At 33.6% G+C, this 16,842-nt stretch overlaps 3 protein-coding genes across 3 annotated transcripts in view; 2 read left to right on the forward strand and 1 right to left on the reverse strand.

Moving 5' to 3' along the window:
- Positions 1–16,842, reverse strand: part of LOC18109598 (2-alkenal reductase (NADP(+)-dependent)) — an 86,861-nt gene that overhangs the window by 44,782 nt on the left and 25,237 nt on the right. The window lies entirely within an intron of this gene.
- Positions 5,380–6,932, forward strand: LOC18109094 (probably inactive leucine-rich repeat receptor-like protein kinase At5g48380). The gene is made up of 2 exons (XM_024592612.2): positions 5,380–5,597; positions 5,810–6,932. The coding sequence occupies exons 1-2, from the start codon at positions 5,499–5,501 to the stop codon at positions 6,632–6,634; spliced, it is 924 nt and encodes a 307-aa protein (XP_024448380.2). The 5' UTR covers positions 5,380–5,498; the 3' UTR covers positions 6,635–6,932.
- LOC112324758 (uncharacterized) lies at positions 12,924–14,062 on the forward strand. The gene is made up of 2 exons (XM_024589176.2): positions 12,924–13,280; positions 13,943–14,062. Exons 1-2 carry the CDS (start codon positions 12,965–12,967, stop codon positions 13,966–13,968), a joined length of 342 nt encoding a protein of 113 aa, XP_024444944.1. The 5' UTR covers positions 12,924–12,964; the 3' UTR covers positions 13,969–14,062.

Genomic DNA, 16,842 nt, shown 5'->3' on the forward strand with positions numbered 1-16,842 from the left:
CCCAAAAGTATTGAATATTTTCTATTGCTTTGGACTACATATTGTGCATTCAATTGACTCTTCAACAAGGGCATATTGCAACCTTGTAGACCATCAGCAACATTTTTCAACCATTTTGTTTAACAACAAATTAATTTAAGAATTTTAGAAAAAAGCATGGCTAGTGATCACAGAGTTGGTGGTGAGGAAGTGATGAGCAAGAAGCAAGTGATTCTCAAGGACTATGTGCAGTGGCTTTCCAAAAGAACCAAACCCGTACGTACGTCACGACAAGTGGCTAGCATCAAACTAGAAGCACCAGAAGAAGAAAGTGGAAAAGATGCTGTGGTGGTTTACAATCTCTGCTTGTCTTGTGATCCTTTCATGCGTGGAGGCATGCAGAAAGATCTACCACCTGGTAAACAACCTCATGTTTTGAGTTCCAGCCAGCGCTGGAACTGCACCCATCTGTTGATCTGCAAGGTTCCTAAGAATTTGGATTTGTTTTCAAAGAATTAAGAAAACAAGTAGAAAATTGACGTAGATGAAAACAAAACCAAGAAAAACAACAAGCACAAGCAACAATAGCCAATATTTTATCTGCAGGTAGTGAAGGTTGCTCAGGAGTGATCCCTCTACCATTGCATATCTTCTGGGCAATGCCATCTTGTGCCATTAGCAGCACTAGCTGTAAAACTAACAATATCCCTGTGTATATAGGGAAACAGTACAGATATATGGCGGCCTCATTGCTAAGAGAGGAACAACGTGGTCTGTTGATAATTCAGAGATTCTCCTTAAGAAGAATATGTTGTGTGAACAAACAGGATAAACATCTTCGATTTTATGCAGATTGCAGTATGAAAATATTTTGTTGGTTAAACACGAAGGAAGGGGTACTAGACAGGCCCATCTTTATTAGTGGTTAGTCTCTATTTATATGACAGGCCCATGTTCTCAAAATTTTGAGGCCATCCTTTCAAATCGATAATATTCAGCTCACATAATTTTTTTTGATATTGTTATTATAATTGTTTTTTTTTATCAAGATAAAAATTTTTATTCACATATATCTTTTTTATCTTAACATAAATATTAGTTTTATAGCCTGAATAATTTTTTTATTTTAAAAAAATCTTATAATTATTAAAATAAATTAACAAAAAAAAATCAAAATAGTATGCTCATATTTTATGTGTGATTCAAAGCTAAAAAATCCTTAAATATGATAAATCATGTTCAAAACCTATGCATAACATTTAAGAATAAGAAAACAATTTCAATCTAATTTTCAATGAAAAATGTATTATTAGTATTATTAATAGACTTTTGAATCCAAATAAACCTTTGAATTATTCTTTCTCTAAAATGCTGAAATTTTAAGTTTTATACTACTCAAATTATGATTTAAACTATCGAGATCATTTAAATTTCTTCCTTGATTGAAATCTCTATTTTACTTAAATCTATCACCTAACTCTCTTCTTAGTTGTGTCATGTATAAAATATTTTAGTGTGTACGAGACTTTCTTCCATCATATTTCTTATCATCATTGGAGTTTTAAGCTATATTTTTATCTGGAGAAAAAAGTGCTTAACTAGTAGATCTTTTAATCTTCTTTCTCTTATAACTAGGAAATCATGTTTACTAATCATTTCATTAGTCAATTTATCCATCTTTCTCATCAAAGCCTTCATCATTACCTCCAACCTATCTTGTCTTTTTACAAGATTCTTCTTCTAAATTCATAAGACTAGAATATAACTGAATATATAAAAAACAAATTATAAAGCACAATTCTCAAAACAGAATGAACTAGAAAAAAAACAAAAAAAGAAGAAGATCGAGATGGTGAAGGGTTAAATAAAAAAAAACTAAACAGAAAAAGCAAAAAAATAAAAAAACAATAAAAATGAATAGTGTTTTGTGGGTGGGGCCAAATAAGTGTTTTGTTAATAAAATGAACTATTTCATGATTTGGAGTAATCATTAATTCAGGGATGTAATTCTAAGAAACATTTTTTTATTATAAGGACTAAACTATAGATTTCATAAGAAACAACAATAAAAGAAAATCAAATAAAGATCAATTTGTAAATGAAAATAAAATATAGAAGCTAAAAAAAAATATTGAGTTCAAAATCATTTTAGTGTAATAATTTATCATGAATGAGGTTTGCTCACCCTAACATGTTTTCCCTAAATTTAAGTCATTAAAGTTCTTAATTATTAATACTTATTTTAATTATCATCATCAAATTAAATAAAAATAAATCTTCAAAACATAGATGTGAAAACCAACATGGTTTTTACTTTAAATTATATGGAAGCAATCATTAAAAGGAGTTGATATTAAAGTTGATGAAGTTCTTCTTTGTTTTTATCTCTTTTTAGTTTAATCTTCGAAATCACAATTGAAAAGAATTATTAAATATACTAAGTATTATTAAAATTACTCGGTTTAAAGATTTAATCTCAATTAACATTTAAGTTGATTGACGTGCAAATACTTTTATTGAAAAAACAAAAAGAAAAGAAGAAAAATAAGTCTACATTATTTGACAAAAACTTATAAATCAGGACTTAACTTTTTCTGTGGAAATTGTTTCCCCACTTTTTCGTGGAAATATCTTAGGTTTTTTTTTAAATATATTTTTATTTAAAATCTAAATCATACATTTTTATGATTACCTATTTTGATTTTTATAAAATCAAATAAAAATATATTTTAAAAAACCCAAGATATTGCGCAAATACACTTGCTAATACTAATCCATTTACTATAAGTTTACAATTTTTATTTGAAAAATATCATATTGTTTTTATGTTCATCAACAATAAATTAAAACTTTATGATAGAAATGAGTATAAGACACCCTTTTTTTCTTCCCTTTTTTTCATAATAAATATGATTAGAGGACATCATAAGAGTATATTAAAGTTGGGAAGAAACCAAGTTTAATACCAAATGATGTAAAATTAATTTAACACGATATTTTATTATCATGAATGAGGTTTTCTCACCCTAACATGTTTTCCCTAAATTTAAATCATTAAAGTTCTTATTAATACTTATTTTAATTATCATCAAATTAAATAAAAATAAATCTTCAAAATATAGATGTGAAAACCAATTGAGTTTTTACTATGGAAATTACAATCATTAAAAGAAGTTGATATTAAAATTGAGGAAGTTTTTCTTCTTTATTTTTTTTCTCTTTTAATTTAAATTTTAAAATCACAATAATTGTTTTTATTAAATATACTAAGTATTATTAAAATTGCTCGGATTAAAAATTTAATCTCAATTAACATTTAAGTTGACTGACGTGCAAATAATTATATTTAAAAAAAACAAGAAAAAAAAAACAAAAATAAATCTATATTAATTGACAAAAATTTATAAATCAGGAATTAACTTCGTGGAAATTGTAGTCCTATAGGGCCATATTCCATTCTCTCTTTAATTACGTGTCCCTTAGACTTGGAATTTGATGCAGGAAGACTTGGCTTCTTGAGTTGAAGAAATAGACTAATAGCGTGTTTGATAGTGTGGTTACGAGTGCTTTTCAAATAATTTTTCGTGTTAAAATACATGCCAATAATATTTTTTTATTTTTTAAAAATTATTTTTAACATCAGCACATCAAAACGATCCAAAACATACAAACCATATTAAATTTTAACAAAAAAAAATTCAAATTTTTTGGGAACACGGGTTGAACCGCGTTCCCAAATGCTTCCTAACAAGTCAATGCATCTTTTCTTTGTGGCTTCTTTATTTCCATAGCAATATATAGTCCATACCAATCACTTTTAGATAAATATTAAATTAAATATAGGGAACAAATTAGATGTTTCTATAACTACAGGGACTAAAATGAGTTTCTGCCACCTTCGATCTCTACGCTCAACATCCATGAATACTACCCAAAACAAGTTTTTAAGCTGTGGGTTTTGGTTTCAGAGTCCAAAATGTGGAATCAGGCTTGCATACTTTATCAATATACTCCTGAAACTTATTTTTTATTCACTTAAGTCCTGGAAGCTAAGTTTTCACAGCGGAGTTACCCCTGTTTTAAGAAGCCTTGTTCAATAAAATAAAAGAGATTAGTATTACATGACCCGTGCGATATCACGGTTTATTTTTTTTTGCATAAAAAATATAAAAAAAAACTTATAATTGAGGTTTCAATGTAAAAAGCTTATAATTGAAGTGCTGTGTAAAGTTTTTATAAAAGTATTTTTTGCTTGAAATTATATTAAAATAATTTTTTTTATTTTTTTTTAAATTAACACATCAAAATCATTAAAAATTACTAAAAAAAAATATTAAATTGTTTTTTATAAAACAAATATACTTTTAAAATGTAGTTTCAAATACAAAAACAAAAGATTTAATCTCAGCTAATATTTAAGTTGACTGACGTGCAAATACTTTTATTGAAAAAAAGAAGAAGAGGAAAATTAAAAGAAGTTGAAAATGAGGACTTAAGCTTCTTGACTAGTTTGTTTTCCCCACACTTTCGTGGAAATTATAGTAAAGGGCCATCCATTTCAATGCAGAAGAAGTAGCTCAAGAATAAATGCTCTCTTTGGAGATTTCAGAAACAAAAAGAGATTTCAATTCAAATTTCCTTTTAAGTAGGTATTTATGATTCTTATTTCTCATTTTTTGTCATTCCAACCATTCCATTGTAGTCCTACTCTGATGAACTCTCAAATCCGAATGGCTAATTTATTTTTTATCTACTATTTTATGTTCTCCTTGTTAGCTACTTTCACCGTAACTAGTGCTACTGAGACTGATATTTATTGCTTGAAATCTATTAGGGATTCTATGATAGACCCTAATGGATACTTAAACACCACATGGATTTCAACAACAAAACAGAAGGTTTCATCTGTAGATTTATGGGAGTCGACTGCTGGCATCCTGATGAGAACAGAGTCTTAAACATCAGACTCTCTGACCTGGGGCTCAAGGGCCAGTTCCCTCTTGGATTGGATAAGTGTACGAGCGTAAGTGGTTTGGACCTTTCACATAATGAGCTTCAGGGACCGATTCCAGCTGACATCTCTAAAAGGCTACCATTCATCACTAACCTTGACCTATCCTTCAACAACTTTTCTGGTGAAATCCCATCAAGTATTGCCAATTTATCTTTCTTAAACGATCTAAAACTCGACAACAACAAGCTAACAGGTCAAATTCCACCACAAATTGGCCAGCTCGATCGGATCAAGGTCTTTACTGTTACTAGCAATCGATTATCAGGGCCAGTGCCAAATTTTATACATGCTAATATTCCACCAGACAGCTTTGCGAACAACGAAGGACTCTGTGGGAAGCCTTTGAATGGCTGCTCAATTCATCAAATGAAGTTTGATTACTCATTCAAAAGTGGTTTTGTGATTGGTTATAGTTTTTTCAACTTCAGTTGCAATTTTTTTTACATCCTGCTGTGTACCATGGGTGTATATTGGGGAGAAGAAAAAAAAAATCACGATATCAGAAATGATGATGTTGATGGTGAAGAGGAAGCATAAGATAACAGATGATGATCAAGCAGGCAGCTCCCCAACAAGAGGTCTCTTGGAGGAAGGAATTAAAGAGGTACTACTCTTTAAGATTGATATCTTTTTTGTTTTAGTTTTGTTAGTTTTTATTTTTTAATTCCTTATTCAAGTTTTGAGCGAGAGCAGTTCAGTTTTTACTTCCACTTACAGGATGCTTATCTACACAAGACCCTGAATTCTTGAAGCTGGTTCAATTGCAATGTATATGTATGTTCTTCAGTACTAATATATTGAGATTTCTGTCCACAGATTTCCATGTTGGAGAAGAGGGTCACAAGAATGAGCTACGCAGATCTTAATGATGCCACCGATAATTTCAGCGAGAACAATGTCATCGGACAGGGAAAGATGGGGATGCTGTACAAGGCATCATTGCCTAATGGTTATGTCCTTGCAGTGAAGAAGTTGCATGACTATCAGTTCCTTGAAGAACAATTTATATCAGAGTTGAAGATACTTGGTTCATTGAGACATATCAACGTACTTCCACTGTTGGGGTTTTGCGTTGAGTCAAACCAAAGGTTTCTGGTTTACAATTATATGCCAAATGGTAACCTTTATGATTGGCTACATCCCATGGAAGAAGGTCGGGAAAAAGCTATGGAATGGGGTGTGAGGGTTAAAGTCGCCGTCGGATTAGCAAGAGGCTTGGCATGGCTTCATCAGAACTGTCATACCGTCAAAATAATCCATCTTGACATTAGCTCAAAATGCATATTACTTGATCAGAACTTCCAGCCCAAGTTATCAAATTTTGGAGAGGCAATGCTCATGAGTTCGACCTGCGCTTCCTCCGTAAATAGTGAGTTTTGGGAGATGGCATTTGTGAAGGAAGATGTGCATGGATTTGGAGTTGTGCTTCTTGAGATGATTACTGGGGTGGATCCTAGCAACATGACTGGTTCCTCAAACAATGTTCTTAATGAATGGATTGGTCATCTTTCGAGCAGTTCGGATTTTCATGGCGCGATAGATAAGTCTCTGATCGGGCAAGGATTTGACGCTGAGATCATTCAGCTGCTTAAAGTTGCATGTACCTGTGTTGATCCCATTCCAGATCGAAGACCCCGATAATGGTTCAAGTGTACGAAGACATAAAAGCAATAAGGGACAGATGTGACCTAGTAGATGATTCATCGATGCTAATGCAACCTGAAATTTGCCCCGCTACTTCAAAAAAATCTGTGGAGATTGAAATGGCAGAATTCCAACGAAAACAACAGGACAAACAAAAAGCAAGTCTGCATTTTCTAGTTTCTATCGCATGCTTTGGTGTAATGAACCAATATTGTACACAATATGATAGCTTTTGAGAATAAATCTCCAGAAATTTTACAGTGGTTGATAGACGATTACAGGCAGAGGATCTAAATATTATATTTGAGAATAAATTACAATAGCATGGTAGCAATAATATTTAATCACTAAAATATAACAACAGATAGCGACGAATTTTTAACGTTAAATCATATGGAGGCACCCAATCTCGCTAGTAGAGACCTGCTGTGTGTTCCATGAACTTGGATTACAGGAGACTTGCTTTTTGACTTGAAGGAATAGACTGTCCAATCTTTATTTATTTCCAAACTTGTCGTTTCTTGGACACTTCAAAGCAGACTCGGAAACATGCAGCAACGACTTTTCACAAGATCTTTTGGCTCAAGAGCTTTTTTTTTTTTCATGGAATATTCACCAAAAATTAATATATAAAACTCTCATTTAATGTTTGCTAAGCAGCGGTCAAATTAAGAAATATTGAGTGCAATTTTGATGGGTTAGATTTTGAATTTGCTTTTTAGATTTTAGATGTGTTTTTTTAAAAGTTATTAATTTGAGTGCTATAAATTTTAGGACTATTAGAGACTTATCTGGTCATTAATTTTAAAATCTCAAAAAATTAATTAAAATATACATAAATTGATATGAATACCTACAATTACTCAAAAAAAAAAAAATTGAGTGCAAAAGTTTTTTAGTATAACGACTTATTTATTTATTTATTTATATAGTTTTAGATTTATTTAATTAAATAAATGTATAACTTTTTTATTTACATTTGGGATTTTCTATATATAAAAATATGTTAAAAAACTCTGCATAACCAATTTTTTTATTGGGAGAAAAAAATATATGAGCCACGGCGGATTGCGGGTCAAATAACTAATCAATTTTTTTTTTGTGGACTCAAATTTATTTCAATGACAATATGATTGCAAGGCATTTTGAAGTTTTGAGATTCAAAATTATTTATAAAATTATATAATCCATACCCATCACTACTTTAAGACTCTTAAATTAAATACAGGGAACAAAGAAAAAGTTTTTATAACTAGAGGGACTGAAATGAATTCTTGCCACCTTTAACATCTATGCTCCAGATCATTGTTGTCAAAATTATGAATTGACTCTTAAAATCTTACGATTTTACGAGTCAACATGTATATAACATGTCAAATAGGGTTAAAACTCGAAATCGGTCAAACTCGGTTAAAATCAGATCGATTTTACGAGTTTGACTGATTTCGAGTTTTAACCCACAAAAGTTAAAAAATTTACTGGCTCCCTGTCTGAGTCCCCTGACACTCCACTATATAGTCCCCACTCTCTAGTCTCCCCTATCCCCGTTGCCCAAATCTCAAATTTTCAACCTTAGCAGACTAACACCAGCATTAGAGGATCTTGGGTATGGGGAAGCCTTATACTGTATTTTAGGCCGGGAAGGCATGATCGGAGGATCGAAACCATTAGAAGACAGAGATAGATGGTGAGGAATCAAAGGAGTAAAATAAGAGATAGGAATACTTATATAGAGAGAAATATTGTGTTTTAGACTAACCATTGTTAACTACAAAGAGAGACGATAAAGATTCAAAGAGAACTTGAAATACATGTCTTGCTTGGTGGGATATTTAGACATTATTTCTAGGACTTGTTACTAACATAAAAAAGATGGAAAGTGAGGTGACATGAGATAAAATTGATGTCATTTTGTATGTTTTTGTTCTCGTTGTCACGGGTTCACTGTATTAGTATCTATTAATTTTTTTTTGAAGTTGGTGATATACCTTAGAATGTTGTATCGTCTCACTAATTGCCTGCAGTGTATTTCATGACCTGTCATCTAGAAAATGTTCTGAAACTCTATCAATAAAACATAGTTGTTCAATCTTATTTTTTTTCTTTTTGTATTTTCAAGTTATTTAAACCACGTATGAATTTTTATTTGAATTATGTATTTTAAGGTGTTTGGACATTTGTATTGTTTATTTCACTTTTATTTTAATTATGTTATATTATTATTTACTATTTGACTGAAATTGTAAATATATAATTAGTTAAATTATTTTTCTTGTGATTTTACGATTCGAGTTTACGATCCGAGTTTATATTGTATATTTCGTGTCGTGTCAAAAAAATGTTTTTGACAACCTTACTCCAGATCCATGAATAGTGCCCAAAATTCTTTCCAGAACACTGTCTTCTTATGCCATGCACACAGAGCACAACATGTTATGGATGAAAAGAATTGGGTCATTTTAAACTTGGAAGGGCAAGTTTTAATACCCATCAAGTTTGCATACTTTATTAATCGACTCCCAAAACTTATTTTTCATTCAATTAAGTCCTGAAAACTAAGTTTTCACAAAATCTATGTTTATGTACATATAAGAAAGAAAAGGTTACTTGTATGATACTAAAAATGGAATAGATTAATCTAATATAGGAATTAATGGCAATCAAGACTTCCTATGGCTCACCAATTGAAATTAATTAGCATAAAAATTAATTTCAAGCAACGACCCGCATGACAAAAAAGAAGAGGAAAATGCATCAAGGCTTGTGGCCCAGCGGTCCTGGCAGGGTTTCCCTGCCTCTGCATCCTGGGTTCAAGTCTCAGCATGCACGCCTGTCACCCCCGCGGTGCCTTACCTGCCTACTGGGAAGTGGCGGAGCCACAGTTTTTTCAATGAGGGGGCAAATTAGTAACAAATACTATATTATATAGATATACATTAGAAATCAATTCAAAACATATATACTAATTCATATCAAGTAAAATTAATTTTAAAATACTTTTAAACTGAAAAAACTTCCATATGAAATTCATAAATCTAAATAATTCACTGTTAAATAAAAATCAGTTGAGTTACACAATAATTCTAAATCTTCCATATGAAATTCATAGCAAAATACACATCAATTCATCAAAATCAAAACATATTTCAATTCATATCTATATGCATATAATAAGTATGTTGATTAAGTTATACTTAATTATTTCTAGATATTTAATTGAGGAGCAATGCCTAGTGTATGTGTAAGAGGAACAATTCTTGAAAAACATGCTTTCTACTTGATATTTTACTTGCAAACAAGTCATGTGAAAATATTAAATTTCAATAAACTACTACGCCAATGCAAGAGATGTCAAGAATAGTGGTTTTGCATGAATATTAATTTATTCCTTTATAATAAGAAAAGAAACATTTAATTGATTAAATTAGTAGATTTAAACATTTATTTTGAACATATCCATATCAAAACCCGTAAATTATCATAAACCCTAATATTTTTAATAACTAATTATAAAAGAATAAAATTAAAATTAACGAAAAAAATAGAAAAAATAAAGAAAATTTACCTAAAATATAAAGCAAAAGGCAAAAAAAATTAATTGCTTAACTATATTTGATGAGAAATTTACATACAAGAGAGACAGAGAACAGCAGCTCATGAAAAGAACAAAGCGGCACAGTAACTCATGAAAGAACAAAGCAGCAAAGGCAGGGAACAAAAAATACTCTTTGTTAGCCAGGGGATTCCATATTTTTAAGCCGGTACCATTGATTTGATATAGAAACAAAAGGAAAAAGGGAAAAAGTTTATGGAATGAGATGTGTGTGTGCGCGCGCGTATAAAAGTCAACAATTATAAACAATAACAATTTTTCTTTTTCCTTCCCTGCAGTAACAATTCCCTAAACTAATATATTAATACTTTAATAAAAAAAAAGGTTAAGGGGGTAATTGCCCCCTTTTGTCCTTCTGTGGCTCCACCACTGTTACTGGGCTTGCAGGGTATTTAGTGGATCCGGGGATTAGTCGTGGTGCGCGTAAGCTGGCTGGATATGCCAGGTTATAAAAAAAAAGAAAAAAAGAAAAAGAAAAAAATCGACATCATCCGACAAAGAAGTTAAAATGAGGACTTGGCTTCTTGACTAAGTTGTTTTCCCAAGCTTAGTGGAAATTGTAGTATAGGGCCATCCATTTCAGGGCAGAAGAAGTACCTCAAGAATAAGTGCTCTCTTTAGAGATTTCAGAAACAAAAAGAGATTTCAAATCAATTTTTTTTTTAATCTTTGATTCCCTCTTGCTATACTGTCCTGTATTTTACTCTGATGAACTCTCAAATCCAAATGGCTAATTTGTTTTTTATCTACCCTCCTTTTATGTTCTCTTTGTTAGCCACTGTCACTGTAACTACTGGTACTGCCACTGATATTTATTGCTAGAAATCTATTGAAGATTTCTCGGAAGACTTGTAGCTTTTCTATCCTTTGAAGCATTATTTTTAATTATAGTTATTTTAATTTTTTTAAAATACTTATCAATATTTTTAGAACCCTGATATAAAAATTACAATCTATCATATACTTTCCTACATTAATGATTTTTTTTTAGGATTGCTTTCATCTTCTCATATACGTAATAAGTTGATCCCACCAAATAATAGTAAATCAGTAAATTCAACTATAATTAGTTTTACATTCTTTTCCTCTGAATATCGATGGTAATAAAATACAAATTTCATATTCTTTTCCCAATCCAAATAAATATTTGGATCATTCTTTCCCTAATATTCTGGGATTTTAAGTTTTATTCTACCCAAATTATGATTTAAACCATCGAGTTCATCAAAATTTCTTCCTTAACTGAAATTTCTATTTAGCCAAAATCTACCATCAAACTCTTTCTTTGGTTGTGTCTCATATAAGAGATTTTGGTGTGTACGAGACTTTCTTCCATCATCTTCCTCATCATCATTGGAGTTTTAAACTACATTTTCATCTAGAAAAAAAAGTGTTCATCTAATAGACCTTTTAATCTCATTTCCTTTACGACTAGGAATATCATGTCAAATAATCATTTTATTACTCAATTTATCCATCTTTCCCATTAAAACCTCCATCATTACATACAACTTATCTTGTCTTTCTATAAAATCCTTCTTATAAATCCATAAGACAAAGACAAGTGTATAATCTAACATAAAGAAAATAAAAAAATTATTAAGCATAATTCTCAAAATAATCTAATGTTGAAGGATGAAATTTAAAAAAAAACTTAAAAAAGAAGAAGATTGAGTTGATGAAGGGTAAAATTAAAAAAAAAACAATTATAATGAATATTGTTTTGTGGGTGTGGCTAAATAAGTGTTTTGTTAATAAAATGAACTATTTCATGATTTAGAGTAATTATTTAGGGATCTAATTCTAAGAACCTTTTTATTATAAGGACTCAACTATAGATTTCATAAGAAAAAACAATAAAAGAAAATCAAATAAAGACCAATTTGTAAATGAAAATAAAATATAGAAGCTAAAATAATTTTTAAAGAAATTACAAGAACTAAAAGAAACCTTATCAAGTCACAAACTGTTAGCAATAATAAAATACAACAATCCATAGTCACAAATTCTTAACTTTAAAACCATTTAGGTTCAAGAGGTTGGCTTCCTCTGTGGTCTCAGGTTCGAACCCTGTGGTTGCTCATATGATGGTCACTGGATGCTTACATGGTCGTTAACTTTAGGGCCCGTGGAATTAGTCGAGGTACGCGTAAGCTGGCCCGGACACCCATATTAATTTTAAAAAAATATCTGAACTTTAAATCATATGGAAACATCCACTCTCTCTAGTGGACTGACATGCTGCGTGTTCCCCTCTCAGCAATCCATTTATTTTCTTGTGTGATACTGACAGTGTTACAAGTAAAGTTACGTGTTTTCGGGATGTCAGCTCTCAATTTTATCTCTCTTTTTTTTTACAGTGTTTGCTAACGTTATTGAAATTAAATTTTTAAAAAATTTAATTATTTTTTATATTTTTAAATCTTTTTTATAAAATAATATTAAAAAATAATTTTTAAAAAATAAAAAATATTTTAATATATATTTTTAAAAAATATTTAAAACCGCAAGTACCAACAAGTACCAAACACCCTATAAATCTGACGCGGCTTTCGACTCCTTAATTCCATCTAATCCTTCTTGAAAAACTACCAAGCACCCTTTAATAAAATTAGATGACAAAGACTTTGGAACTTTGGACGCGGTACGTAGTTAATAGTCAAATATAACTTTGAACGATCTCTTGTTATTTGCTGCTGTTTTGCTATCCACAAATGGCTCTTGATGCAAAACTTGCTCTTCTTTTGATTCATATCCTTAGTGTTGCCGGCAATGGATACAGTTCTTTACAAGAGAACTACTACGGGAGTGAAGATGAACACAGGAAAAAGTTGGATTCTTCTTTCAAAAGTGGGTTTGCAACAGGTTATGCATTTTCTGCAGTTTCCATTTTAGCTATTTTCATGTCCTGTTGTGTGCCTTGGGCTAGTCTTAACAAGAGGAAGAGGAACAAGATCATGATGAACACACCAATGATAACATCTTTTGATGGAAAGGCGAGAGAAGAAGATAAAAGAAGCCAACGAGCAGGTATCCCCATAAGACTTTCATTCCATCATTTTTTTTTTAATCTTTTTGATGAAGAAGACGATAGAGTTGCTTTTATTAAGGATATATCCATATTCTTCAGTTGCCAAGACCATGAAGAAGATGGATCATTGCAAACTGAATTAAATAGACCACAAACCAAAACATTAATTCATTACAGAAACAATCAGAAAAGGAGAGACCTCGAGTTCATGTCCTTGAAGTAGCACCTAAGCCTCAAATTAAAACCAAGCTATGAGATGTTCAACTCCTTGCTTTGACAATTGACCAGCAACGAGAGACGTTTCTCTAGCTGAATGAATAATTAATGAAGATGACTGCACTAAATAAGAAGTCAGCATGCTAATAGAACCCATAGTATAGCTACACTAGCTAGATCTCCACAGCATGAGAAGTTTTTACAAGAATGCAGTAAATAAAGCAACTGGCAGTGATCCAACTCTGGATCTCCTGCGGGAAGCAACGAAAGAGTTGCTTCCTCATCTGAAGAATCTGTTCCTTTTTAATATTGCATCAATTACTTAGTCTTTCCAGAACTTAGAATGCCTTCTCATTTGGTGCAGCAGTTAAGGGTTTATATATATATATATATATATATATATATATATATATATAATCTTGTTTCATTTCTTCATCTTCCACAGATTTGTATGTTGGGGAATATTGTTAAGAGATTGAGTTTCGTAGGCATCAGCAAGGCAACAGCAAATTTTAGCCAAGCCAACAAAATTGGATTGGGACGAATGGGAACCATGTATATGGCTTGTCGAATTTTGGGGAGGCGATAATCGTAAATCCAACTAACACTTCCCCTTTGAATGGTGAGTTTTGGGATACAGCATTTTGTTGGGGAAATCCGACCGGGGATGTACTGATAATTGCTCAAACGGAGGGGAAGCACACTGACACAATATTTTACGTGGTTCGGCAAATCCGCCTACATCCACGGGAGAGAGTCCATATTATTTAGAGATAGAGAAAGGATACAATAAATACATGGAGGAGGATCACTCAACTCCCTCTTACACACTCTGCTGCAGCAGGGCTGCTGCCCATGGCAGCAGCTCCTCTTTCTCTCTTTCTCTCCTCTCTTCACGTTTTCTCACCCTCACACACTCTCTCTATTTTGCTCTCAAATAATTGCCTCTTTTATAGGCAAACATGGCAACCTTCTCCAGCACTCTTGTCAAATAAGGTGGGACAAGCAAGCCTTAAAGTATGCCACCATTTGTGGCATTAATGGAGTAACCACTTGCTTAGTGGTGGGGTATTGCCACTAAATGGCAATATCCTAACAATCACCCCCTTTGCCATTTGTGTGGGCAATTGTTCTCTTGCTTCTTCAGCACGAGCTTGCATTCTGCAGGTCTTCCAAGCTTACCATTCTGAGAGCGTCTTCAACACAACATTCCCTTTCGAGCGTATCAACCATGCTCGGTCCGGAATGATTTTTCAAGCCTTACACCAAGGCTTACAACACCCCCTCAAACGAATATTCCCAAGTGCGACAGTCATTGAGTATTTCAATGTGATCACAAGCTCACCACTCTTCCAAGAGTCTACTCATCCAGGAGTTGCGCCTGCCCTCTGTTCCACCCTAGGAACCACGCCTTACTTCTCCGTGAGTCTCTCGCTCTTAGTCGTAAGAGTCCAGGTAGCTCTCCACCTTTAATCATGGGGGCAGCCCATTAAAGGTTGATCCATATCTGTCTTCATACTCTGAGTATTACAATGCCATACCGAGCTCACCACCTTGACAAGAGTCAACTCGTTCTCGGAACCTGCGCATGCCCTTCTGCTTCTTCATAGCAGCCGCGTCTTAATGCTCCACAAGTCACACACTTATTGTCCAAGGCAAATGTCTTCTAGCTCATTGATCTTTAGCATGGGGGCAATATCCATGAAAGTCAATCCTGCATTTGTCTCCATACTCATCATAGCCACTTCATTGGCTATACACCTGTCCACTTGTATCTAGCCATCACATCGGCTTTGGGGCGTTCTGAACTGGGCTCATATCATGGCCCACACACCTTCTCCTTAGGTGTCTTTGCTCGTCGTCATGCGGCGGTCTGAAATGGGGCTCCTATCGCGGCCCTCACACCTTCTCCAAGGTGTCTTCGCCCGTTGTCATGGGACGATCTGATCCGGGCTCCTATCATGGCCCTCACACACCTTCCATCTAAGGTGTCTTTACCTTTCATAGGTGGCCGCATCCTCCTTCAGCTGGGATGCATCAAAGTGGCTTTAAGATTCTCTACCACCATGTGCACTATGGGAGAGATTACTGCCACTGACTACATAGAAAGAGAAATTTGCGGTATACTCCTCGCAATCCTCCACCTCGATTTCTATGTTTGGAGCTTCTGTGCCTTTCTGCTTGACAGCTCCACCTATACCAACTCTTATTGGTGTCTTCGCCTTTCATCATAGGCGGTCGCCTTTTATCATAGGCGTTTGCACCCCCTTAATTAGGTGCCTCTGCAACAGCTCTCTTTCCATCCTTGCATGCATTGGAAAGGTCTTCGCATGTTGTCTTCATTAAGAGTACAAGAGACTTCCTGTTGTACAAACTTTAACAGTCTCTGCTCTGAGCTTCATCTGGGAACACTTTTTCTCCTTGCACCTGTTGTCTCATTACAGTACCTCGTTGGATCCTACGGGTACTCCTGCACAATCTCCGTGTGCCCTCGTGCAATTTCTGTTCTCCAGATTTCTCCCTATTCCTTGCTTATGTTTGACAGCAGCTCATCCTGTCACAACACCTGTCCAAGTCAAAATAGGGTGCCAATCTTTATCCCCTGCTGTATTTCTCTTCCATTATCAGGGTCTTCATCAATTCTCCCTTCGAGAAATCACAGTTACCGAATCTAACTTCTTTGGAGAAATCACCACTTCATCAGATCCTTGATCATACGGAACCCAACTGTTCCCTTGTGCCGTCATCCTGCTAGTCTTCAACCGTTTCATTACAAACTGCTATATATATGAAAATAGTACCGTATGGATAATCCTTCCACTAAGCAAGTTCCCAGGAAGGATTGGAGGGGTCACATTGGTCCCGCTTAAAACCCAATCTCCTAGACAGAACTTCTTAGGCCATATCTATCCATCGTACTGTCTTTCCGTATATACAACCATTTGCTAGCTTTGTCGCGGCTTTCCTTTACAAGTGACCTGGAATATACTGGTTTAATACATCATTTCTCAACATCTGGCGAGACTACTAGTGCTTAGATTCGTCAAGATTGGTCTTCATCAGTTTTCACTCTACACCTCAAATTGTCCACATGATCGGGTGTCCAGAGTGTCCCAATTTTGCCTTCCCTCAAGGCAGTTAAATTTCTCCCCACTTAGCAGTTCAGCACATGCAATTGGGTAAACATGTGCACCTTCTTCTTCTTCATCTCCATCGACCACCATGATGACCTTCAGATGCCTCCTAATCGGGCAATCTCTTTTGTTAATTCACCACCGCCATTTTTGGTCTCAAATCTCAATGATCGGACCGTACCATTGCATCCGGAACGATCAAATTAGCTGG

Source organism: Populus trichocarpa, chromosome 17, assembly GCF_000002775.5.
Source record: "Populus trichocarpa isolate Nisqually-1 chromosome 17, P.trichocarpa_v4.1, whole genome shotgun sequence".
NCBI classification, from domain to species: Eukaryota; Viridiplantae; Streptophyta; class Magnoliopsida; order Malpighiales; family Salicaceae; genus Populus; species Populus trichocarpa.

Excerpts from the sequence above, each read along its gene's own strand:
- LOC18109094 (XM_024592612.2), top strand. The coding sequence starts at position 5,499 with ATGATGATGTTGATGGTGAAGAGGAAGCATAAGATAACAGATGATGAT. Across the intron at positions 5,598-5,809 it reads TGGAGGAAGGAATTAAAGAG|ATTTCCATGTTGGAGAAGAG; the intron begins GTACTACTCTTT and ends TTCTGTCCACAG.
- LOC112324758 (XM_024589176.2), top strand. The coding sequence starts at position 12,965 with ATGGCTCTTGATGCAAAACTTGCTCTTCTTTTGATTCATATCCTTAGT. Across the intron at positions 13,281-13,942 it reads TAAAAGAAGCCAACGAGCAG|ATTTGTATGTTGGGGAATAT; the intron begins GTATCCCCATAA and ends CATCTTCCACAG.